This window comes from Pelodiscus sinensis, chromosome 3, assembly GCF_052426305.1.
Source record: "Pelodiscus sinensis isolate ZL-2025 chromosome 3, ASM5242630v1, whole genome shotgun sequence".
Taxonomy (NCBI): Eukaryota; Metazoa; Chordata; order Testudines; family Trionychidae; genus Pelodiscus; species Pelodiscus sinensis.
Genome location: NC_143054.1, coordinates 55,844,035 through 55,871,218, shown reverse-complemented (window position 1 = coordinate 55,871,218; position 27,184 = coordinate 55,844,035). Strand labels below are relative to the sequence as shown.

Genomic DNA, 27,184 nt, shown 5'->3' with positions numbered 1-27,184 from the left:
TCTGGCCAGCTGGGGGAAGGATTCTGGCTGCTGCTGATGTAGCAGCCAAAATCACTTGTGCTGCTATACCCAGGGGACGTGACCACACTGCACCCAGACTCTAGCCCTGGTGCTCGGGCATCCAGGCAGCACAGTCGCAGCACCCTGCCCAGCCTCGGGCCCCAGCAGACAGTGAGGTAGCTGCGCTCCCTGCCTTTAGCTCTCTGTCCCTGATCCCATTCCCTGAACCCCCCCCCCACTCCACAAATCCCTACCCTGACTCCTGCACACCTACATAACCCAACCCCCTGACCTGAGCTCCACCTCCCACTGCCTTGAGCTCCCCCACACCTACACACACCAAACCCTCTGCCCTGAGCACCCCATACTTCATCCCACACTTATGTTTCTTATAGGTACTGTTGTACTGCAACCCCTGATGTTGGGATGTCAAAACTCCTCAAATGTGTCTCCACAGCCCATAAGTAGGACTGTAATATATCCCACATACATTTGGGGTTGGTTTGGCTCTGGGCTATATTTTATTTCTTTAAAAAAAACTTTTGGGGTATCACCCGAAGGGGGTGAAATGAGCTCCACCAGGGCTTCTTTAACCACTCTTGTGCTGGAGAACTGACTCCTGAACACCCCATTTCTAGTTTTTGGGGTGATGTCCAGCCACCTGGTCTCTTTGTCATTCTCCTCTCTGGATCTGTCAGTAAGGGGAAGACCAATATTTACAGGCTATGTCTGCTGTGTCTTCAACTGACTGACATTCAACTGAGCCAAGGGAAGGTCCCTCCTTTGGGTTAGAATGATGATGTATTCTCTGAAATTAGAAGGCCAGATTCAAAGACAACTACAGATACAACTACAACCTCCACCAAAATCAATGAGAGTTGTGGCAATCTATGTTTTGGCAGAATCTGGCCCATAGACTGGAGAGAATGCCTAAGTCATTATTCTGCAGTTATTGGAGCTGGGGCCATCACTCAGAGTAAGTGGTGCTTTGTGGCTATAAAGATTATAAGTCCTCTAGATTTTCCCATGGGAAACCAGAAACAAAAGGGCAAATTTTTGCTAAATTAGGCTGCTAATATAGGTCAAATAAAATGAGATTTCAGAAAATAGTAATAAAAGTTTACAGAAATTATTTTCCAATTATCACAACTTCATGTTAGCCAATCTATCTTGAACCAACTATACAAACGACATTCAAAAACCCATTATAAAATTTGGATATTTAAAAGTAACAAATTGAAAAACCACAAACCTGCTAGAAGCTTCCCCTTGTTCTTTCCTTCAGGTGTGAGAGTATGGGGGGAGGAAAAAACAAATTTGTTATGCAGATAGTAATTGTTAGTACTCAGTTAAAGATGGTGTTAGATAAATGCTAAACTGTAAATGGATGTGTTAATTAAATTAATTTGAAACATACAGGTTATAGTGCAAGCACAAAAGGTTCAAGCAACATTCAGAACTATAATATTTCTGAAAAATAAACTTCTCGTCACCTTAATACATGCATAACGTGCTTAATACATACCAATGCAACTGAGTTGGCAAAGCACTTAGGCAAAATGCATTGGTGACACATATATAACAGAAAGCGTAGACTTTTTATTTTATAAAGTTATCTGCAGTAATGAAATATGTTTGATGTAATTAGGACTGGGATATCACAGCAATGGATTTATTTAAAATAATAATTATGTTGTTTTATTTTTCTTGGCTTATAATTGTATTCTAGACTATTTCAGACAAGATAGAGCTTATTTATATAGCTTCATATTCGTTCATTTATTTATTTGTCTGAAACAATATTTCACATTTATTAAAATCAGTATTTTTGAACTCGGTGATAACTTTTAATCTGAAAGCTACTTTTAGTTTGAAGCATTTAGGATAAATACTTGTGGTAATGGATCACTTATGGTTCCGCTCTTCTGAACTATTTGAAATTGACAGATTAGCTTTCTGTAGCAAGCCAACACTTTTTGGCTAAATTTATCTGGCACATAATCTTCTTTTTAGTGTTGTGTGGGTGTTCCATCATGTTTGAGATGAACAGCTGGTCTTTTGCATTGGCCATAATAACAATATCTATAATAATAATAATAATAATAATATTTAGGACTTCTATTGCACCTTTCATGCAAGGCTGTCGTGTTTTTTTCAAAGAGGTAATTAGTACTCTTTATTCCAAGGTATATACCCCAAATTTGGGGCAATTGGCCTACTGCCTTGGGTTAAATTTTTAAGAACTTAATAATCTTGGACCATTCCTCTTAAAAGGTGAATTTCTGCTAAAGCACTGAGAATTTTCATTCAAACTGTCACCTCAATGTACTCTCTATTGGCCAAATTTGACATTAGAGGCACATGGTTTTATTGTATTGTTTACAAGCACATAATATTCCTTAACCAAATTCTTAGTTTATCTGAACTTATGACTTAAAAGCTGCATTCCCTAAGAGGTGGAATGTCATAAAGTTCTTTGCCATTTTGGAAGCATAGATGTTTCTAAAGCCTCATAGTACGACGTAGTCTAATACTGCCCATGGGTATGTCTACACTACAGCGTTCATTCGAATTATCTTAATTCAAAATAGTTCATTTGAATTAAGCAAATTCGAATTAACGCATCTACACACAAAATGCAGTTCGAATTAGCACTTTGCTAATTCGAAATACTGCATCCACACTGACTGGACACAGAATTGGATTTAAAGCCAGCCAGAACCAGGTCAGACAGGGCATCAGGTCAGGAGTGTCTGTGTGCGTGGCTACTGCTTGAGGCTATCTGACACCCGTGCTTAAAGGGACACCCCCCCATCCCCCAGGCAGCCAGTACTCAGGTGTTCCTGCTTGCCTGCCTGCCTCGATGAAGGACAGCAAAGCATGTGTGTCTCTGCGTGCTCTGGTTGCCCTCACTCGGGACACCACAGCACTCTGCAACACGGAGCTGGAGCTGCCCCTGAGCACTCTGGTGCTTCTCGTGGATGCATTGCTTCGAGCCTGGCTGCACTTTCTGCAGGCTGCCATCCTGGAGGTCCATCGGGGGGCTGTCAGTATCCAGGAGGCCCTTCGGGAGAGCTTCCACCTTGAGGAGCACTAAGAGCCTCCCTGGTGTGCCCCACTGGAGGCTTGTGCCTCATTCCTCCCGCCTTCCACTTACCCCTACCTAAGTCCACTTCCTGATGTCAAATAAAAACACATTTCTTGCCAAAAAAACCCCTCTCTTTATTGACCGAAACTGGGGTGGGAATGAGGGTGGGAGAGGGGAGGGGGAAACCTGGGAGGAGGGAGCTGGAAGGGGGAGGCAAGGAGAGGAAGTGGGAGGAGAAGCTTAGGGTTGGGGGTCTTGCCGGACCAACTTGATTTTTATGCAAACCTGCTCCTGGGTTCGCATGTAGCCTTTGGTGGCCAGGCTGGCAGCTTTCCTGCCATAGACGGCTGTGTTCCTCTGTCTAGTGCAGAGATCATGGACTTTGGGGGCATCCCCCCAAACCTGAGTGTGCTCCACCCTGATCTCCGCCCTGGACAAGGAAGGCACCTGTCTTCTCCAGGCCCTGGCAGGCTCCTGGGAGCTGGCAGACTGCTTTTGGGGTGCAGTGGAGGACTTGCTGACAGTGGCTTGCTGGCTCATGTTTTGGGGCCACTGGGTTGGGGAAGTGATTGCTGGGCCGGCAGGCTTGGAGCTGGCACAGGCACTGTGGCCAGAATCTGCACCTTTAAGGGCTCTGGGGCTGGGGGGAGGGAGAAGAGTTTTCCTGTGTAACGGGGACACTCCAGCTCCCCGCTACGAAGCTGCGCCTTCCCCAGCCCCCTGGGGGGAGGTGGCCCTCCACCCGTGGCTCCAACGCTGCTGCCCCTGCAGTCAGGTGACATTTGGCTGGACGCCAGAGGCTTCACCCCCTATGCAACCGACGCAGCGGCGGCAGGCTGTGCCGGACGGAGGGAGGAGCAGTGCCGAGGAGGAAGAGCCAGGAGGAGATTCGGCTGCGTCTTCCTGGCTGGGACAGACCCACCCAGATGGCACCAGGGACTGGACGCGGGGTGATCCCGCCACCCCGACGTCAGTTATGGAGCCGGTGGGATGGCTTAAAAGGCGGCCGCCGGCGGAAGGAAGGGGAGTGAGGGATGGCTCCCAAGGGGAGAGAGGTGGCTGGAGCACAGAGACCACAGACCTCTGACCGCGGGGAGTAGGAAGTTACCCAGGGTGCAGCCACGGTGGCCCGTGGGGTGGTGCATTGCGGGGATGAAACCCCCACCAACTGAACCTTGAGAGAAGCTCTTTCCCCCGGTTCTTAGGGCTCTGGGTCAGGGCTCGGAGTGGGGGCAGGCCCAAACCTCCCTAACCCCTGATCGGTCTCGGTACCGGCCAAGGACCCAGAAAGTATGTGTATCACAGCAAATGGTACTCAGAATCTGGTTACACGCCAGGAAGGGCGTTGCACTGGAAAAGTGTTAGGCATGGCCCCTCCCTGGATGGAGGGCGAGGGGCGCCGTGCTGATGCAGGCGGCCTGGGACGTGGGCGCTCCGTCACATCCTGGTTTGGCCCAGAGTGGCCGCCAGGGGAAACTGGGAAGGCTGGAGGCCAGCTAATTCGGACTAAGCGTCTACACAGAGCTTATTCCGAATTAGCTAATTTGAGTTTGGTGCTACTCCTTGTAGAATGAGGGTTACCAAACTTGAATTAAGCTCCCCGCTATTTCGAATTTAATTGGAAATAGCGGTTTGCTTGTGTAGATGCTATGGAAGTTAATTCGGAATAACGGCTGTTATTCTAAATTAACTTTGCAGTGTAGACATACCCCATGAGAAAAAGAAGTAGTTTCTACATTAGTTATATTGCCTGTGCTCCCCCAAAGAGAATTTGGCACCGGAAAAGTGAATATGCTGATTTCAAAAGATTAATACGGATAACGAAATGAAACTCAAACTTCTGCTCAAAGAAACTTAGTTTATGTTTAAAGCAATGTAACTAGAGAAACAGACAATATTTGTAGTGAATAAGTGATTACATGATCTTTCAAATAAATCTGCTTCTGGTCTCAAAAACTCTATGGTCTGATCCACAGTTGGTGTGGCAGAGCTCCACTGACTTAAGTGGAGCTAATCTGATTGGGTATGTCTACACTACAAAGTTAATAGAGTCTTTACATGCAAATCACTCTACTTTAATAGAGTCTATACATGCAAATCACTATTTCAAATTAAATTCGAAATAACAGGGCGCTTAATTCGAATTTGGTAAACCTCATTCTACGAGGAGTAATGCCAAATTCGAATTAGCTAATTCGAATTAAGTGCTGTATAGACACTTAATTTGAATTAGCTGGCCTCCAGCCCTTCCCAGGGTGCCCTGGAGGCCACTCTGGACACAACCAGGAAAACTTACTCTCCTCTCCCCCTGCCCCGGAGCTCTTAAAGGGGTAGAGCCAGGCTACTGGCCACATGCGAGCCAGAAGTCTGCCTGTAGAGAGCCAGCACTGCCAGCCCCGTCATGAGCCATGCAGGCAGTGCCAGTGCAGTGTCCCCCACCCAGTCCCCCAGCTCCCAGGGGCCAGCCAGGGGCCATAGACGGCACGCACCCACCTGGACTGGTGTGGAAATCATGGACCTCGTGGTTTGGGGGGAGGACCCCAATGTCCATGATCTCCTCGCCATGTGGAGGAACGCGGCTGTCTATCGCCGCAGAGCGGCCACCATGGCCAGAAAAGGTCACAGGCATAAGCAGCAGCAGGTGCGCCTCAAAATAAAAGAACTTCGGCAGGAGTACGCCAGGGCCACCAGGGGTGGCGCCGAAGCAGGGGCTGACACCTGCCCCTGCTTCCCCGCCCTCGACCACATCCTGGGGGGCGGGACGGTCCGCGCCACCCTGAGGGCCAGTGAGCCAGGACCAGGGGGGCCAGCACAGAGGGTGCCATGCCACTGGGACCCCTGAGCTGTCCCGGCACCAGAGTCAGCAGGGTCGTCAGGGGAGGCCACACCAGGTAAGTGCCATCACTGTCCCCTATCTGGACACTGCGGTCTTGAGGTGCGGTCTTGGGGAAGCTCCCACTCCTGGAGAGAGCCAGCGGCTCTGATGGTGCAGGGCACGGTCATCCTCACCTCACAGACAAGGGCTGGGCTTCACCCACTCTGTCCTCAGGGAGAACTGACCACTTCCCTTTTTTCTCCACAGCCGCACCAGCTGAGGGTGCAGGGCGCACCATCCTGCCCGGGACCTCCTCCCACACCAGAGGGTTCAGCAGATCCACCGCCACATGCCAGGGTACCGTGAACAGCACCTGGGGGCCCTGCGAGCCATGTACCACACCCTCGAGCAGTGGGCACAAGAAGAGAGGGAATTCCACCAGGAGTTGCTTGCCCAGGGTCGTGCCCTCTTTGAAGATCTGCACACCCTGGTGCAGAGTATGCTGGCCCGTGCTGCTGAAGCGCCTGCTCCTCATCCCACTTCTTCTCTTCTTCCCATCTCTGCCTCCTCAACCTCCTCCTTCTCTATCTCCACACCCCCACCTCAACCTCCATATCCTCCTTCCCATCCCCCTGGGGACACCGAGGCCCCCGCACCCATGGTGCTGGGAGACATGTGGCCTGGTGAGACCCCCACACTTGAGCTTCCCCTTCTCCTTCTTCCTCTTGCTTCCCCTTTCCAGCTCCCTCCTCCCAGTTGCCCCCTCCCTTTCCCACCCTTTCTCTCTTTTCTCCTCTCCTGCCTCCTTTCTCCAGTCTCCCCAAGTTTCATCGCTCCTCCCAGTTTTGTTAAATAAAAAGAGAGTTTATATTTTTGAAAAAACTTGCCCTTTATTTTTTACACCAGGAAGGGGGGCTAGGGAGGGGTAAGTGGAAGGACGTGAGGGAGGAATGGGGCATGAGCCCCTGGTGGGGAGGACTGGGGTGGCTCTGCGGGCTCCTTGGGGTGGACGCTCTCCTGCAGGGCCTCCTGGATCCTGACAGCCCCCCGATGGACTCCCCAGATAGCAGCCTGCAGCAAGTGCAACTGGGCTGATGGCCAAGTATTGTGGTGTCCCCAGTGAGGGCACTCAAGGCACTCCAAGACAGGACTGCTTTGCTGTCCCTCATCGAGGTAGACAAGCAAGTGGGGAACCCTGAGAACTGTCTGTCTGGGATGGGGTAGGGTCCCTTTAAGCACAGAGCTCAGTTAGCCTCAGGCAGCAGCCCCACACACTAAGTCCTAACCTGATGCCCTGCCAGCTCTGGTTCTGGCCAGCCTTAACTTCGGGTCAGGGTCCACTCAGTATAGACGTGATATTTTGAATTAGCAAAAGGCTAATTTGAAACAGTTTTTGTATATAGACGTGTTAATTCGAATTAGCTTAATTTCGAATTAAGATAACTCGAATTAACGCTGTCTTGTAGACATACCCATTTACACCAGTTGAGAAGCTGGCACAGAATCCCAAACTCCAAGATAGAGGGTAGCTCTTTATTCTTCAGTCAGCAAGCACCATTCGCTGAGCCATGAAAAGAGCACCTTCTGTGGAAACCAACAGGTACGAATCCTATAAATATTAACATGTCTTTACTACAGTAAGTAGGATGAATTAGTGTGACTTGAAAATGTGACTATTAATGTGTGTATTGATTGCAGTTAAAACACAGCAGATACTATGCATGGATACTAGTAGTAAAATTTTAACCTTGACAGATGAGGATTAGTGAAAAAATTCTTCTAATTATTTAGCACAGTGATATTTCATAGTTAAATGCAAATGGATTCTATTTATCCCCACTATATTTAGAGTCGCTATAATATTGGCTAGATTTACTAGTTCAGACTTTCATGAAAGGAATTAGAGAGAGAGAGAGAGAGAAAGAGAGAGAAAAACAAACTAAACAGAAATACTAATTTTCTATAAGCTTGAACAGACATCAAGAACAGCACCAGCTGCCATATTTGTACCTACTTTGTAGGGCTGCAGGTATGCAAGGCCTTCAAATGAGGCTTCCAGGTAGCAATGGAAACCGATTTCTCATCAGCCGCATAACTACGCCATACACACTACGTGCAGGATATATGATAAAAAGAAAAACAAGGCAAGAGGGAGCAGGGGATGAAACAAAAATTGAAAAGCAGATTAGTAAACCAATACAAGTCATGGCTTTTTTTATCATTCATAGCACTGATACATGCCTGAAGGGTGGAAGAATACTTTCATAATATCGCCAGGTGGCTGTCAGGTTTGTTCGGCTGGAATCAGTGGAATAAAACCGCCAAGCAGCCTGGTATGAGGAAACAATAAAAAAGCACAAAGGAACCAACAATATGTGAAATGAAAAAGCTACCATATTGATTATGGAAAGTCTGGACTTTGTTCAAACCAAGAACATTACCTGTTAGATTGGCTGAATAAACATCAATACCAATAAAATCTAGCAAAAATTGCTAATTAGAACATAATAAAATATGGCTAATAATTTTTTGGGTCAAATATCATAATTCAACCAGTAAACAGAAAGTGTATGTCATGCAGTCCATGTCTGTTTGTCTATCTAAATAAAATGTTTGGGGCCAAACTAAAAAATCAGAGAAAAACTGTTTCAGATTAAAAATATCATGTAGCTGTTTCAGTTTTTTTCTTGCACAAGCAAACAAACACACAAAATAAGTTTCATTCTGCTTGATATTTTATGGGGCAGAGAAGTTATTTTGGTTTGGGTGTACTATTAATCTTTGACTTTAAAAAAAAATAGATAAATTCAGAAATGAAACCTCGTTTCAAAATTAAAAGTAAAAATGTTTTGTTTTGATAATTTCAAAATGAACCATGTAGACTTCCAGTTTTTTCACATTTCATTCAGCTGAAAATATTTAATCAATTGAAATGTTCATGTCAAGCAGTCCAGTTTTGTTTGACTCTTCATTGAAACATTTTCACTCAGCTCTAGTAATAATTAAGGCTGTGAGTTTGTTACACAGGTCACAGAAATCACAGATTCTGTGACTTTCCAGAATCTCTGAGACTTCTGCAGTGGTTGTTGTGGCTGGGCTGGGAGTCACCCGAGCAGCTTGGGAAAACCTTGGGCCAGCCGCACAGGCTGCTACCTTGGCAGTCTCATGCCAATGTGCCCTCTTCCCTCCAGTTGACACAGGAGTTTGGGTGAAGGAGTTTGGCTCAGGTCTGGGAGCCATGGCAGAGAAGGGGATGAGGGCAAGGGTGGTGCTTACCTCAGGGAGTTCTCCAGAAGTGGTGTCATATCTCTCCCTCAGTTCCTAGATGGAGGCATGGACAGGAAGCTCTGTGCGCTGCCTCCGCCTGTGCTGCAGTTCCCAGCCAATGGGAGCTGTGGAGCTGGTGCATGGGGCGAAGGAAGTGCATGGACACACCTGGACATGTCTCTGACTAGAGGATAAGGGCTGTTGCTGCTTTTGGGACCCATGTGGAGCTAAGTAGAGAACCTGTCAATGCTACCGACCTCTTTCCCCCCAGCACATTGCAGGGTTTCTGGGCCACATGCTGTCCCCTGCTTCCCTCAGCACTAGCAGGAATCCAAGGCCATGTGCTACCACCTGACCCCCTCACCACCAGTGGTGCCTCTAGGATGCCTACATTTGAGCATCCGCAGACCATTCCCAACCACCTCAAAGTTAGTCAGGAGTTTACAGTACAAGTCATGAACAGGTCACAGGCTATTAATTTTTGTTTACTGCCCATGACCTGTCCATGAATTTTAATAAAATACCTTTGTCTAAAATGTACTCTTAATCATAATGTAATTTGCAAATGATAATAAAACCAACTATAAAAATTAGAGGAAAGGTAGGACATTTTCCTTGGTTCAAGCATTTTTGGTTATTTAAAGCTATGAAACAAATAATTTGGAGGGTGGGAAGCAAATACACAGTATTGAAAGAATTTTCAACTCTGAGATTTATAATTGGACAAAAAACGATGAGCCAGATCATCTGCTGGTCTAAGATGGTGTAAATAAAATGTAGCTACATTGGCTTCACAAATTTACACAAACGGAGAATCTAGCCAGTTATGTTAAAAGGTCTCCTAGATAATAGAGTACATTTCTAATATGTACTGTCATGTTATACTAATATGGACTTGGAAGCATGAATGAGCACAGGATCTCACCTAAATGAGCACAGGATCTCACCTAAATATGGGTAATTTATTACATTGGGGCATGACAGAGTAGGATCTAAATGCTGCATTGCTCTGTGTTAATTCCCATGCCATGCCATTGAGAAATCAGGGCTCTCAAAACTAATAACAGTTTTTACAACCACTCAATTGCAAATGCCGATTTTTATTGCTACTGAATGTGAAAAAATCCCCAGAGCTTTTGGATACCTTATTATAATATTTATCACCAAAATTATTCATAGATTCATGGAGTTAAAGACCAGAAGGGACATTAAATCATCTTTTCTGACTTACTGTATAACTTAAGCCATTACATTTCATCCAGTTACCTATATTGAGCCCAATAACTTGTGTTTGACTAAAGTATATCTTTCAGAAAGACAAAAACATAAAGACTCCATCACTTCCCTTGGTAATTTGTTACAATAGTTAATAATCTTCACTGTTAAAAATGTGTTACTAATTTCCAATCAGAACTTGTAGGACTTCAGTTTCAAGGTGTTGATCCTTGCAATTCCTTTCTCTGCCTAGACTGGAACCCTTTAGTACCCTGTGTGTCCTCCCCATGAAGATACTTATACAATGAAACCAATCTGCTTTTTGATAAACTAAAGAGATTGAGTCTCTCACTGTAAAGCAATTTCTCCAGTGCTTGAATAATGTTTGTAGCTCTTTTCTTCATTCCCTACAATTGATTAATATCCTTGTTAAAATATGGACACTAGGACTGAATGCCTTATTCCAGCACCATCCTCATCACTGCCGGAGACTGTGGCAAAATCACCTCCCTAATTCCATTCTCTACTCCCCTGTTTATACTTTCAAGGATCACATTATCCTTTCTTGCTACAGCATTGCACTGGGAACTTGTATTGGGTTACTTGTTCACTAAGTCCGTTTCAGAGTTATTGCTTTCCAAGATACAGACCCAGTCTACACATAGGCCTCCTTAAAGAAGAAGGGGACAGAAATGAGCAAGTGGTGGATGGGAAGGGCTCTGGGAAGGGCAGAGAGAGGAGTAAGTGGTGGGCAGGCAGGTCCAGGGGTCAGAGACAAGTGAGTAGCAGGTGAGCAGGGGGAGTTGTGGGAGAAGCCTCAGGCTAGGAGGTGAAGAGAAGCACAGGCAGAGGGTCTCCAAGGAAGGGAAAGAGAGGAGGCAAGCAGGATGTGTGGGCAGGATCTTGGTAGAGGGAGAAGATTGGGAGAAGTAAGAGGCAGAGTGGAGTTGGAGTTGAGTGAGTGAAGTTGTGGTTGAATGAGTAAAGCACCCATCAGGAAAAACAAAAGTCAAAGCCTGTGCCCATACACACACACCATAAGCCACATTTCTCTTGGAGGTTCTTGATTGACACAGTGTCCCCAAGCCAAATTCTTACCATGTCTGAAATGTTGATTATGAGGCCCAATTTCCCCTACCAGCCACTGGGAAAGTGGCAAAGACCAGGCAGGGGAGGGTGATCTGCCTGAGAAAGTTTGCCCTGAAAGACTGAGCTACACTGTAAGGGAGAAACACACATAGTGAACTGGCTGGAGGACCAAGTCACAAAGGAGCATAACTAAGACAGGTAGAGAGACCATCAGAAGAGAGCGCAGCACCTGAAATAAGCTAATTCCCAGAGTGGCCTGGAGAAGGCGATGGGAAGACCCCATGGCAGAGGCCTACAAGTAACATCTGGCACACTGGAGAGAGCCTGGCAAGTAGACAAGAAGGTTTGGCTAACAACCAAACATCTCCGCATTTGTAGACCATCCCATAAACTAGATCACTGATATCTTGGATCATCTGCCAACTAATCAACCCTGCCACTGTTAAACTCTGCCTCCTAAGATTACTCAAAATTCTGTTTTCCCATCTCTCTTTTGAAGCTATTCACAGAAAATCCATTTCTGGGCTGAATGCAACCATTTCTACCAACCATCCATGTCCAGAATCATGAAAAACATATAGTCTAGGGATGTAAAATCGCATTTAATCAGTTAACCGGTTTAATCAGGCGGTGGGCTAATCGGTTAACCATTAACATTCTTAATCTAATCCAGACCAGACTGGATTCTAGAACCATGCAGGGTATCTTGTGGACTGGTGGGGTATGGCCCCAATGAGCAATCCTCACAATTTACCCATCATGTACAATCTCCCAACCCTATAGAGCTGGAGTCAGCAACCTTTTCAAACTAAAGAGCTAAACTATATCAAAATTCAGAACAAGTGGTTAACAGAGAGCCAGCATATGAATGCTCATTTGCATGACTGAAAATATAGAACGTAATATTACTAATAATTTACGTGATGATTAATAATAGCATAAATGAAACACTGTACTCAAGGATTTTATTTAATGGTACTTCTGCTGCTGCATTTATTCACACTTTTTTGAGGTTTATATCATAACTGGTCAAATTCAGCTTCATGCATGCATTCTGGCTGTTTTCTGTCAATCTTCAGTGCAAATTACCTTTGATGTGATTCAAATGAGAGAAAGCCTGCTCACACATATAGGTGGAGCCAAACACTGAAAGTAAGTAAGCTGACATTCTGCATGGTGTTGTATATGATGGGAAGTTCTTTCCAAATTTGCAGAATCAGATTATCATCATGCTCCAATTTCTCCATGTCAGACCGTTTGTGCAATTTTGTCAATTCTTGTGGGACAAGGCATTCTAAATCAGAATTCAGCTTGATAAATTTTTCCACCCAGATATCCAACTCCTTGAAATCTGCTATTTCCATTTCCAAATCGCTGACTGAGATGCCTGGAATGACTGTCAAATCCAGTTCTTCAACAGACGCTTTATGTGAGCGAATCATAAACTTAAACAGAGCACTGTGTTTGCAAAAGTCAACAAAATGAGACTAGAATGCCATCAGGAGCTCAGAAACAAACCCTGCAAGCTGCTGCAAATCAAGGCTGTTATTTGGACTCTCTTTCTGATTCGAATCATGAAACATTTGTAATCTTTCAAAATGTTTCAGTCTACCCATCTCAATATCTTTGATGAAGAGTCAATTTTGATTCAAATCCGAACACTGGCTGCTGCAGAGTCAGGACTGTATTTCCTTGCCCTTCTAGCTTAAGGTTCGTCTCATTTAAATGACTGGTAATGTCAAGGAGATAGTAAATCTTGAGCAACCAGTCACACAGTCTGAAAGCTTGACATGTTTGACACCCTTCTTATCAAAAAAATGACAATCTCATTAATGCAGGTGGCAAAACAAGACAAAACTTAGCCACGAGATAACCAGCAAACATTGTGCATTAGTAGATGGGAGTATTTGGAATCTATTTTCTGAAGCAGTGACTAAACTTGATGGTAATTTATGGCTTGGGGAAGAATCCAGTTCAGAATGCGAATGACTAGTTCCATTACATTTCCAAGTTTGGTTCCACAAGATTGCACACAAAGTGCCTCCTGATGCACAATGCAATAAAAGTTCAAAAATGGATAGTTCAGCTTTTCTGACAAGAGTAAGAAATCCCCTATATTTGCTGACTATGGTAGGTGCACCATACGTACACAGCGACTTAAGATTATCTATCTGTATTTCTTTCTCGTTTACAAAGTTCATCAAAGATTTAAGGATGTCTTTGCCCCTTGTTTGATTTTTCATTGGTAATATCTCAATCATTTCTTTGTGCACGGCATTTCCACAAATATATTGTCCCAGAATACATGACCGATTAACTTCACATACGTCGGTTGTCTTATGCAAAGCAAACGCAAAATAAGTAGCTGTACTCAAATTTTGCATCTGTTCCTTGTCGATTTGATGGGCCATTTTCACAGCTGTCATGAACTGCTTTTGCCAATAATAGCACATCTTAAATGTTCTGTAAGATTTTTGTCCTTGTTGTGAAACTTATCAAATAGTTCATGATCAATTTTTAGCATGCATCTCTTCACATAATCCCCATCAGTGAAAGGCTTCCCCTCTCAAATAATGCTTTATGAGCCCACACAACTTGCTGAGTTTAAGCTCTGACCTTTTTTGACCATGCCAGCAGGCTGTTTGGTCCAATGTTCATTTTTCACTGTAGCTCTTAGCAGGCTTTTTTTCATGCATCACCCTTGGGAATTTAGTAGCAAATGCATAATGTTTTGTCTTGAAATTCATTTTTATTGTTTGAGAACAGTCTCTCACTACAAATGAGACAGTGTGGAGATCCAGACCTATCCACAAACGCACACAAGTCTGTACAGTCCTTTTGAAAATTTCGATACTCGTCATCTCTCTTTCTCTTTGCCATTTTTGCTGTTAGGAGGTTAGAGTTCACCATCACATATGATGATGGAAAGATTTTTTGACCAATCAAATAAAAAAAGAATATGCACAACCCCCAATGAGTGGTGAGGATGGTTGTTAAAATGAACATTTAAGGTGAACTAGACAAAAATAATCATCTTGGGATGAGTAGTTATGCACTTTTAAAATTTTGAATTACTTTTTCATTTTAATTTAAAAATGTGTGTGTATTTTGGGAATGACAAAACAGCCATATTTGGCTCTAGAGCCACAGATTGCAAACCCCTGCTATCGAGGCTTTCTACTAAGGCAGCCCAATTAAAGCCTGGGAAGATGGTGCCATAGGTTTATCCTTGAGCAAGGAGGTGATTTTAGGAGCAGAAGCTCTAGAATCCAGGTCAGCAAACTCCCTGGGCAGCAACACCACCTAACAGTTCTGGTAGCAAAAACACTTGGAGCAGGTCAGAAGCCTCAGGTCCCACCCCCCGTTGAAAGGACATTCCCAACTCCAGATGGGTCTAGACTTAATAATTAAACCTGTGTAGGGTTCAGTAAGTTTGTGCAATTAAATGCAACCCCAGCCAGTTGCTGCTATAGGCCCTGCTTCCTTGCCTCTTTCTGCTCCCTGATTTTTGACTTTGGCTTTATCTCCTGGCTCTGATACCATATTTCTGGTATCTGGTGTGTCTTCTGCTTCAGATCACTGGTTCCCAGTTTTCCTCCTAGATCCTATATGTGATTTCTGACTTGACTTTGACTCCTCCTTCTGACTTCTGGTTCCTGACCTTGACTTAGCCTCCTGGTTCCTGGCTTAGCCACTACTTTTCGTGATAACCCCTAGTTCCTAACCTTAGATTGATCCCCTGTGACGTTGATTCCCGATGTCTGACTCTGGATCTATCCACTAGACAATTTGGCCATGACCAATGTGACCATGACACATTGGTACTAAATCAAATGCCTTACAAAAGTTTACTATATCTATGAAATTACTTTGTAAATTCATCAAACAATGCAATCAGAATGTGTATCACTTGGAGAGTTTCACTCATCCTACACAGTAGGTGCAAAAGGAATGATAAAGTTATGATAAGTCAATTAATAATTTATTAACTGCCTTAACAGTCCAACTCCTTTGTCAGCTTCTTAAGTTTAATGAAACAATATTATATGAACTGCTCAGGTTCTTTGTTTTCACTTGCCAGACCATATATTGCACACATTTAAAAGAACTGGTTTCAAAACAAGTAAATGAAGGTGATTATTTGCATTTCAGTCCAGTACATGAAATACAATAAAGTTCAGTAGAAAACTGATTTTTTCTCTCCCCCCCTGTATTTAGAATGAGAGAACTGCAATAAGAGTCATCAGCAAGTTGAAAACCATTCTGACAGAAAGTTAAATTATAAAAAATAACATTTTAAATGATCAAATATTCGAACATTTTTCATTTTCTTTTATCTCTTTTAAAACATTGATCTGTACCACCACTTCAATACAGTAAGAGGGAAAATGTTCATCATTTCAAGATGCTGAACTATTCAAATTTGTATTTCTTCAACTGGATGATATGGAAAGCTATTCTCTGGATAGGAAACAACACTTTTAAGGAATATATTACTCAGGTGAGCCCTGTAGTAGTGAAAAGTAATTGAATCTGGGCAAGAGTGCTGTGTTATCTCTTAATCTTGTTCTTTAGTGATTAGATCTGTTTTCCCAAGTAATTTATATTATCAAATGTCATGCATGAATACACACATAATTTGCATCCTTACACAGCCATTTTGGCATGAATATTAGTCTGAAATTCAATAATGCATAGGACCATGCACTGGAAAGCTGAATATAATATTATACAAACACATGGTGTTTATTGAACTCAGTTCATCTTAACAAAATATTCAGTTCATGGCAAATAAACAATAACTTTGCATAATACAGGAGGTAAAATTTATTCAACAAGCACTTTGAACTCTATTTTATCTTCTCACTGCTTTGATATTTACCTGAATTAAACTGGCAGCTGGATTCCTTCTTTTCTCAAAATGTTTCTGACGGTGCTGTTCTTGTACTTTCAGTGCAAAGCCTGAGCCAAGAATACCCTACAGTAAAATACAACCCAACAGTTTTTATCATTAGGAGAAGAAGTGTAAAAATAGTTTTAATACATCAGCTCTGAAGCTGTGAGGATGTTAAAAAATAAAGCACCAATATTTACAGTGGGCATTGTTTTGTCTGATTATTTCTAATAGCCACATTTACTACAGTATAAGGTTTAACAACAGACAATGACCACGCAGTGTAAAATATGAGAATCCAAATGTAAGAAAGAACATTTGGGCTACGTCTAGATGCAGCGCTATTTCGGGATACCGGAAGTATCCCGAAATAGCTATTTCATGTCTTTTGAGTGTACCCGTTATTTTGAAATAAATTTAGAAATAATGGGTGCACTATTCCGGCATCCCTGTAACTCTTGTGGAACAAGTGTTAAGGGATGTTTCAAAATAAGCTATTTCAAAATTAGATCAAAATAAGCTATGCACTTTACGTAGCGCAAATTGCGTTGCTTATTTCTAGGTAAGGGTGCAGTGTAGACACAACCTTGCAGACTTGTTACTGAGAAGCTGCTCATATAAACCATTTGTTGTCGTAGGCTACTGTGTGCTACTGATTCTTCAAACAAGGTATCTGTGTAGGTAACTAAGCATGTATATATTTCACTTAGGCTACGTCTATACTATGAGTTTTCTTGGCAAAAAGTATGCTAATGAGGGACTCACTTGCATGAGTCGCGATCTCATTTCCATATTTTCTGCTGATCTGTTTTTGTGCTAGGGTTTTTGCGCAAAAATAAGCAGTGTGGATGTTTTCTTTTTGTGCAAAACCCCCTTTTCGCGCAAGAGTTGCAGAAAATATGCAAATGAGATTGCACCTCATGCAAATGAGTCCCTCATTAGCATATTTTTGGCAGAGAAAACTCGTAGTGTAGACGTAGCCTTAGCATCACAATTCGGCCTTGTAATTTTTGAATTTAGAACATTCAAAAATAGCATATGGCCAGCGCTGTCCCAAGGAGGGTACGGGGACTGGGACAAATCCCCACTGCCCCAGGACCTGCCCCTTCCCTGCTCCCTGTCCCACCGTTCCCTAAGCCCTGCCCCTGCTTTACCCAAACCTTGCCCTGCCCCTTTCCCCCCTCACCTGAGTAACGTGACCCGGGGATTATGGGGACTGGCTTGGTAGCAGCAGGATTCACCTCCCTCCACTCACAAAGTGGGCGGTGGGACCTGGAACATCACCACTGAGAAGCCAAGTGCGGTGGGCCAGGAGAGGGCTGGATGGGCCAGTGAGGCAGAGCAGGCTTCCAGGTCACTCTGACTCTTGCCGCCTGTGTGGTAGGTAGAGAGGGCAGGCAACCCCTGCTACTGCCCCATACCAGGCCCCCATAATCCCTTGGTTCCTCCCCATCAATAGGATGGTTGGTACAGCCGCTGCAGGGTCTCCAAAAGTGCAGGACCTGGGGCAGCCACCCTGATTTAGCCTATGGATTGATCACTCTGCATATGACAATTTTTTCAGTCCAATTAATTAATATATATTATTGATTCCATGGTTTGCAGGGTTACCAATTCAAATGATTTTGTCATGAGTATTATGATAAATTATTGTGTTTCTTAAAGCCCCAACTCCTCAACACATGTGGATATGTGATGATTTCAGCTTACATTTTATTTTAAAGTAGGTTTCTAGTTCTTGTGGTTCTGGAGAGAACTTGAAAATGTGTCCCCATTCATGTCAGAAGGTTCAATAAGCAGATGACAAAAAAGAACTAAAAATTGATTATTTACATAATCTGATTATTATAAAACCAATGTCATGGTTTTTGGTGAGCCTGACTCATGATTTTTGAACATTTGGGATTGGGAATACTGGTTTTGAAATAGAGGTTATAATGAAATCTTTACTACTTTTGACTTTTTTCAACGCAGGAATACTCAACAGGCCAAAAATGCCAATATGCTTGCTTCCAAAGCTTCTGCAAGAATTGTTATTCCACTGAATCATTTTGCATTATAAGGAGAAAAGATTCCACCTGACTCTTATGCAAGAAAAATAAAAGAAAATCCATGAAAAATACACATATATTAAAGCTGACTTTTAATGTTGGTCATTGTTTATGGTTAAATATAAAAAGTCTAATAGCAATTAAAATATTTGTACATCTCTCTATAAGCAAGTGAATAAATAAATACAAGTTTCACGTGTACGGTTTATGTACACAAGTTAAATGTAATGTTATTTCTAGCATATCCAGTATATTTTACTCATTGGATGGTGCTTATTTCCATTAAAGCTTTTTTAAACGTCTGTAGGGGTACATCTACACTTGCTCCCTAGTTCAAGCTAGGGATGCATATGTAGCCAACTGAAATTGCTAATGAAGTGGGGATTTTTTGAGGAGTAACGTTAGTTCAAACCAAGGGGTTTGGTTTGAACTAACGCGTCCCAGAGAGTACTTATTTAAATCCCTGCTTCATTAGCAATTTCGGTTGGCTACATTTGCATCCCAAGGTCGAACTAGGGAGCAAGTGTAGACATAACCTAAGTCAAAAAGTATCAGAGGTGTAGCCATCTTAGTCTGTAACTTTAAAAAGAGCAAGTAGCTCTGTGGCACCTTAGAGACTAACAAAAATATATATAGTATCATGGCTTTTGTGGTAAAACACACTTCATCAGATAAGGTCAAGGTTAAAAGGTTTGGGGTGCATGAGATGGCTCCCGGTTGGGGGGGAGGCTCAGGGTGGAGCAGGGAGATGGGGCTTGGGCTTAGCTGGGAAGCTCCTGGGCAGAAGAACTAAGGCAGGCTGTCTGGTGCCTGCCTGTTGTGGGTTACTGAGCTGGGTCCCAGAAGTGGCCAGCAGGTATCCTGGGGGTGGGGCGTGAGGCCCAGCAGGATGCTGCACATACTGACCTTGCCTGTAGGGCAGAGGCAGTGCACGGAGCCTTACGGTCTCCCCACCTAGGAGCCAGACCTACTATGTTGGCTGCTTCTCCACCAGCCACAGCATAGAGCTGCCCCAGACACCTCTGCCCAATGCAGACCCAAGCCCCAGCATGGGGCTTAGCGTGAACTTAGCTTGCAACCCCCCAGAACTCCTCTTTGGGTCAGGACCCCTACAATAACAACACTGTGACATTTCAGATTTAAACAACTGAAATTGTGAATGTATTATTTTTAACATCCTAGGGCTGTGAAATTGATCAAAATGGACTGTGCATTTGGTAGGGCCCTAATTATGAGATATGTGTATAACTGTGGTATGAATTTACCTATTTTTGCCGATATAAAACGTATTTCCAACTCACAATTTGTGCCACATCACTCAGCCTCATTTGTGGTTCTCTGTAACCTGAAGTCTTTAAACCATGATTTGAGGACATCAGTAACTCAGGTGGAGGCTAGTGGGTCTATTAAGTTGTGTAAGGTTCTATGGCCTGCAATGTGCAGGTCAGTCAAAAATCAGTGGTTTTCAGATTTCATTATGTTGTAACTCCATTCTGACAACAAAAATTACTACATGGCTCCAGGGTTAAAGTCTGAGCCGCCCTAAACCCTGCCTCCTTGGGATAGGTGGAGAGGCAAAGCCAAAGACTAAGGGTTTCATCCCCATGTGGAAGGGGGAAGACTGTAACCTGAGTCCTGCCCCCAGGGCTGAAGCCAAAGCCGAAGGGTGGTGAGGGTCAGACTTCAGCTTTGACTCTGGGCCCCATCAAGTCTACCACCAGCCCTTGACAACCCCATTAAAACAGGGTCAACAGGATACTTTGCAGTCCCAACTCACAGTTTGAGAACCACTGGACTAGATCATCATAATGATCCCTTCTGACCTTAAAGTCTATGGAATCTATCATAAGGCAGAGGTTTGGTGAGTGGGAAGACCTTAAAAAGGAGGCTTGAAACTCAAGTTTTTATACAAAACGAGGGGCAGCCTTTAAGCTGCAAGCTGTATGCTAAACTCTATGACAGATTCAAATGCAAGTGAGCAAAATACAAGCTTATAGGTTATTTTATTTTGCTTGTTATGGGTTAAAGGAAATAGAAAAAGGCATAGGGAAAATGAGCCAGTTAGAATCTTTGGACACAATGGATAAAAACAGCTTAGAAGCCTGTGTGTGCAATATGGTTTACAGCTTCTGCCTGATTTATGAAGTCTACTGCAGTCGATTGATAGATCTAATGTGGTCATTGTAGACCAATCACTTGCAATGTCCTAATTTTCCCAACAGCAATAAATCCAGAAGAAAATATCTGCTCAATAATTTCAAGGCTCAGAGAGAAAAGTAGTACTGGTGTATGAGGCCCAAGTCACAGGCAGAGAAAGGAATTTCTGCCATTCAAAATACAGCAGGGAGTCAATCCTGGGAAAAAGATCTTTTCCATTTTTGATCAAACTTCACACAAATACAAAGATAAGTCTTTTCAATGAAACTTTCATAGGCTCCTATGAGTTTTAACAGTGAATCAATTAAACCAATGAAGAATTCTGCTTCAAAACTGAACACATGGGCCTATACTTTTTTTTTGCTTTTTTTACTGAATAATGTTCTACTTAAACTCTGTGGTTAGGTAATAGATGGCCATATCTGACGTACTAGCTCACAAGCGAGCAACTGTACAGCTTTAGAAATACTGGAGTCATAATAACATAGTGCTCCAGGCTAATGCCACAGGAAAAGGGGCTTTTTGTTGGTTATCCAACTGCATGATCAGATTTCCTTGTGCTATGAAAAGGCACTCTAGAAAAGTGTTAACATTAGTGAAGGAGCTTTACATATTCAAACAATGACTCTTTATGCTGAAAGCTTCCAGCAGCTTCTCAAACCATGTCAGCTTTAGGAGTTATTGACGTTCCTATTACTTTATTTTTATTTTTGTAAAGATACTCACAGCAGGTAGTGCAAAGAAAGAAATGCCAAGTAGAGCAAACCCAGCAGAAAGCAGCCTTCCAAGCCAAGTCAGAGGAGTTTTGTCTCCATAGCCAATTGTTGTCAATGTGATCTATAAAGCAATGAATAAATACCATATGTAATAGAAGTACATGAGAAAAAAGTTACAGGTCAGATGCACAATATGCAAGAACTTTTCCTGCAAATCATCATTCACCAAGATAAATGAAAATCTAGAAGTGTCTCTTTTAACAGAACGTTCTATTTTAGAACCCATCTGTAAAGGAAAAAAGTTATTTAAACAAATGGGTAGGAATAACTTCATAACAACGAATGGAGGCAATGCATGGGACAGACACATGCACCCGCAGAGCCTTTAAATTGGGTCCTACCCATCAAGAGTTATGCATCTTCTCCGACAATGAAGATATGGACCTGAGCAAGTGGAAACTGGGCAGAAAGCACCATCATTTTTTGTGCATATGTAATTGTACATATGTAATTGTACATAATTGTGCATATGTTGAGCGTAACAATCAGGAGTACACTGCAAGAATTTGCACAATAGACAACATGTGTGCCAAAGGCTGCAATGCAAAGATTTAATACTCCAGTGATTAAAAAGGAAGTATAAGTTAATAGGTAAGACAAGGTCAAAGGAAGTGCAGGAAGATGTTATGTTTTCTATGAACACATCTGGACAATTAGAGCAATGCCATCTTTTTCAGCATAACTCTCTCAAGCACATAGGGTGAAAAGGAAAACCAAAAATTACACTGCAACAAGGCTGTGTAAAAAAAAAGGACCATAGGTTTGTCTTTGCTAGCAGCACAGAAATGTTAGAAATGTCTAAAAATGTGTCAGTAGCACAGCTGCAGTCCTGGATTTATGTTCCTGGGGAGATTGGGAGGGTAAAAAAGGGCCCTTGCTGGCTAGAGTGGAGTATGGGGGTTGTGAAAAAGACCACTGAAGGCCAGGGGAAAGAACAAGCCTATGACAGATGGCCCTCCTCGCTAAGTCCCTCCTCACCCCTAACCCACACCCCTTCTACTCCCTGCATCCTGCACTCCTCACCCCCCAACCAATACCTAAGGCCCTGCCCTTACTCTCGCACTCCCCACACCACAAGCTCCCTGCCCTGAAGGACCCAGGCAATTCTGGGCTAAAACTAATGAAAGAAGTAGGTCAAATCATCAGGTAATATCAGCTCAGACATGCATGCATAAGTGAAGAAGGATAGCATTTGTACCACTCTATTCACAACTCCCCTTCATGTGACAGCATACACAACTCAGAAAAAGCTGTGGGGTAGAAGCAGAGGTCTTGTAGCACAAGTACAGATTATGACAGTGCTCAGTATGTGTTGGAAGTCTCTGCCTGGGTAACTCAGGTGCTACTACCACTCACTGAATTTATCCCTCCTCTGACTACAACAGGGATGCAGAAAATACAGCCCACGGGATGGACCCAGCCTACACAATATTTCTATTTGGCTCACCCAGCTGATTGGCAGAGCTGGCAATTTAAAGCTGGCATCGTGTGCTCAGCTGCCCCTCTCCCCACATTGCTTGGTCCTGCAGCTGCTCCCAGGACTCTCTTGCTAGCTGTGCAGGGGGGAAGACAATGGGAGGGGAATAATAGAATCATAGAATCATAGGACTGGAAGGGACCTTGAGAGGTCATCGAGTCCAGCCCCCCGCCCTCAAGGCAGGACCAAGCTTCATCCTCTGCCTTGTACCCATCTCTGCAGAACAGGGGTCAGAGCAAGGAACATTCAGGAGGCTACTACAGTCTAAGGTATGAACTGTGATCCAGACAAATGATTCTTAAAGAGGCAGTGCATTGTTCCTAACATTTCTCCAGCAGCCAGCTCCTTCTAGCTTACACGCTCTGTGTCACACAAAAAGTCTGTCACACACAGTCTCTGTCACATACACAACCAGTCTCTGTGCTCCCCCACAGAGAATCTCTGTCTCACTCTCTCTCTCTCTCACACACACACACACACACACACACACACACACACACACACACACACACACACACAGTCTGTGTCTCTCAGTGTGCCTCACATACACACAGTCATTGTTCATATACACACATGGTGGCACATATACTCTCCCAGTCTCTGTGCCACACACAGTCACACACAATCTCACACACCTTGGCTTTGTCTACACTGGCAGGTTCTTGTGCAAGAATGGCCTTTCATATGCAAGAACCCGCAGAGCGTCTACACTGCCCGCCCGCTCTTGCGCAAGAAGATTTAGGGTATGTCTAGACTACATGGTTCCATCGACGGAGCCACGTAAACTAGTTTACCCAGCATAGGCAAGGAAGCGGGGATTTAAATAATCCCCGCTTCATTAAAATAAACATGGCCACCGTGCTGTGCCGCCGATCAGCTGATCCAGCACAGCACGGCAGTCTAGACACGGATCTGTCGGCTGGGGAAGCCTTTGCCAACTGATCCCTTATGCCATATGGGGACTGTGCTGGTGGGAGGATTTTGTCTCCCTGCACTTCCCCAGTATAGAGCTTTAGGTGGGCAGAGTGAATTACACCATCTGAAAAAAAATTAATTTTGGACAGAGGAGTTTACTAATTCCAAATGGAACATCAAGTGTCTCATGTCCGGAAGAGAGCAAATTAAACTTTAAAAGAAAACATGGACAACAACAGGCAGAATGCCGAGGATTCCACAGCCTGTGATTAGTTGAAATCTTGGCCAAAGAGAACTATATTACTTAATGTTCTAAATATGAACAAGTATAGGCTTAGACAGTTGCCTGACAGAAACCAGTTTCCAAAGAAAATGCCTATGACTTTCTCAAGTCACTCTTGGGAAAGGTGGCCAAAGCAAGGCAGCTCAAGGCAATGGTGATCCCTGGGCAAAGGTAGTGTGTGACAACTCATCTGCCCTGCACTCGCCCTTTAAGGGCAAAACCCAGCGAAGCTCCAGCTGAGGGGGTTATTGCTGATTAGGGCCCAGCTGGGAGCTATATAAAGAAGGGCTACTGGCGGGAGAGAGGGGGACTTACTTGTGCTGGTAAGCAGAAGGACCTGCCTGCCTGGGAAGGCTTACTGGAGGTAGACCAGTGCTAGGCAAGGAAGTCAGAGCAGGGGAATCTCTGGCCAAGAAAGCTGCAGGGCCTGAGGCCAGACCTGAATGCAAGAGGGCCACAGAGAGCCAGCCAGGGTAGGAAAAGGCAGCAGGTCCACACCCACTTGCCAATGATGAGTGACCATTTCAGACTGCCGTTTGCCCCTGAGGCAGGAGCTAGATGAAGACTGGCAGTGGGTCACTGAGGCAGGGAGGGTCTAAAGGAATCATGTGTTCCCTAGAGGGGGACTGGGTGTTTCCTGAGAGGGGAGGACACTGGAGGGACTGATAAACACCCTCCCCCGTGCCCTGGAAGAGGGTCAAGAGACTCTGGAATGGGGACTGCTGGAGGACAGTGTCCTGAAGAAGACACTGCGGTCCAAGAGTGATGTAAGAGAGTGAAGTGAGGACACAGGGAGACACCAGACAGAGGGAGGTGTCCAGCGATCAGACAAAAGCTAATCCCCAGTGCTACCAACTGGAGAGGTCATGGAGGTGAGTCTACCCCGTGAAATAGTTTTTTAGCAAATGGGATGTAAGCTCTTTAGGGCTCATAGATAGTAAACATTACCCTGACTGTTTCTATTGTTGAGGATAGTGTACATCTTAGACGAAGGCAGACTATCTCAAAAAGAGGCAGCCATTCACTACACTAGCTGAGCTATTCAAGTGGCTGTGTCAAGGCTAGCCTCTGGGGCTACGTCTACACTGGCAGCTTCTTGTGCAAGAACTGTTTTGTGGAAGAGTTCTTGCGCAAAAAGTCTTCCACAAGAGCATGTGTACACTGGCATGTGCTTTTGTGCAAGAGCATCCATGGCAGTGTGGATGCTCTCTTGCGCAAGAAAGCTCTGATGGACATTTTAACCATAGGGGCTTCTTGCACAAGAAATTTATGTTGCCTGTCTACTGTGCCCTCTTGCAGAAAAGCTCTTGTGCAAGAGGGTTTATTTCTCGTGGGGAGAGGAATAACTCTTCTGGAAGAAGCCCTGTTTTCCAACACTATACTGTAAATATACTTGCGCAAGAACGCATGTGCAGTATAGACAGCAGGCAAGTTTTTGCACAAGAACGGTTGTTCTTGTGCAAGAAGCTGCCAATGTAGACATAGCCTGGGAGACTGACCTGTAGGAATGTTAATATGCCTGTAATGGGGTCTACTTCCAAAAAGAATGTCCTCTTGGCCTCACAAAGATGAAAAAAATTGCACAGTTGCCTGTGAATATGGGAAGCCATAAGAAATTCTGAGGCTACTAACACTGTGAAATTATAAACCGTTTTGAGAAAAGTTGGGCAGATGCCTTCTACTGACAGCTTTGCTAACTGCTCAAAGTACTTCCTCCTGCCAGTCAGCACCATCCTTTTTTCAGGATTGAGCCTAAATCAGCTGGCTGTCATACATTTTCTCATCACTTTCAGAAACTGGGGAATGAGGAGATATCTTCAATAGGGCTGAGGAAAAGGCAATGTAGATATCAGTGTCATCCGCATTCATTGAAGAGTAACAGACTTCTAAAAAAGTTACACACACTGAGCCCTATGCGTTTTGACCCCCTGAAATCCCTCTGGAGAGAAGAACAGTCAGTAAGCACAAATTTCTGGAATCTTTCTGAAGAAAAAATTGGAACCATATTAAAACAATTCTGTATTCTCCTGTCAGATCCTGAAGACATGGCAATATCACCCTCACATAGAACTGGAAGAATAGTGATAGAAATGTAGCCGTGTTAGTCTGGTGTAGCTGAAACAAAATACAGGACTATTTAGCACTTTAAAGACTAATAAGATGGTTTATTAGATGATGAGCTTTCGTGGGCCAGACCCACTTCCTCAGATCAAATAGTGGAAGAAAATAGTCACAACCATATATACCAAAGGACAGAACTGGATATAGAACTGGAAGGGACCTCAAAAGGTCAGCTAATTCAGTTCCCTACCCCCACAGCAAGACCGAGCACTTTTTAGATAATCCCTGATTGATGTCTATCCAACCTGCTCTTAAATATCTCCAGTGATGGAGATTCCATAATGATGAAGTCTATCGATAATGTCCTGTTTCCTTTTAGCTCTTTCTCCTTCACCAGCAGGATGGTTCTCATACCACTGCACACAGTTGACAACATTATGTGCTACCTCCTAATAGCAATAGGCATGATTAAGCTGTTAGATTCCAGTGGCAAGTAAACTTAGAAAACACATTTCAGTGGAATTTCAGGGATTGTTGAAGAACAAAAGCAATTATCTTTAATCAGATGCATGTACAGATTTCTTCTGCTATATATGTTAGAGAGCCTGCCTGTCTCTGAATGTGTCTCTCTGGGAGTGTCTCTGTCTATTCAAGCACTCCTCCTAAAAGGTAAGAGCTAGAACTACCAAATTTGGTATACAGCTTCCTCTGATCATAACTTAAAACAAGCTAAAGGTTTGGTTGTGCCAAGAAAATGGGATGTGCTCACAATGGAATTGCTTCTCATAAAACTATATAGAAAAGAGACATTACCAGGCATGTGAAAGGGGCTCGGGAAAGCGCTGTCAATCCGGAGCCTCCCAGCTTCATGCACCCTTTAATGAGGATGGGGGGACTGAAGCTCCCACCACTCAGTTTGTATAGGAACATTGCTGGCTGTTCTCTTTTCTCAGGGAGCAAGGGGGAAATGCACAGTTTGCTGCATTCCTCAGTCTGTCTGGGGAGCACAGGGACAGACAAACCTGGACTTGCTCCAGCCAGGGAATCATAGAATCATAGAATACTAGCACTGGAAGAGACCTCGAAAGGTCATTGA

At 43.9% G+C, this 27,184-nt stretch overlaps 1 protein-coding gene across 2 annotated transcripts in view; it reads right to left on the bottom strand.

The window, feature by feature from the left end:
- KCNQ5 (potassium voltage-gated channel subfamily Q member 5) overlaps positions 1 to 27,184 on the bottom strand; it is a 451,764-nt gene that overhangs the window by 28,379 nt on the left and 396,201 nt on the right. Inside the window, exons 6-9 of one of the 2 annotated variants that reach the window (XM_006127213.5) lie at positions 21,303 to 21,413; positions 16,357 to 16,452; positions 7,918 to 8,012; positions 1,253 to 1,279 (exon numbers count right to left, since the gene is read on the bottom strand). In XM_006127213.5, coding sequence (XP_006127275.3) covers positions 1,253 to 1,279; positions 7,918 to 8,012; positions 16,357 to 16,452; positions 21,303 to 21,413 — 329 coding nt within the window. The remainder of the gene's footprint in view (positions 1 to 1,252; positions 1,280 to 7,917; positions 8,013 to 16,356; positions 16,453 to 21,302; positions 21,414 to 27,184) is intronic. The other variant, XM_006127210.5, reaches the window with a different exon arrangement.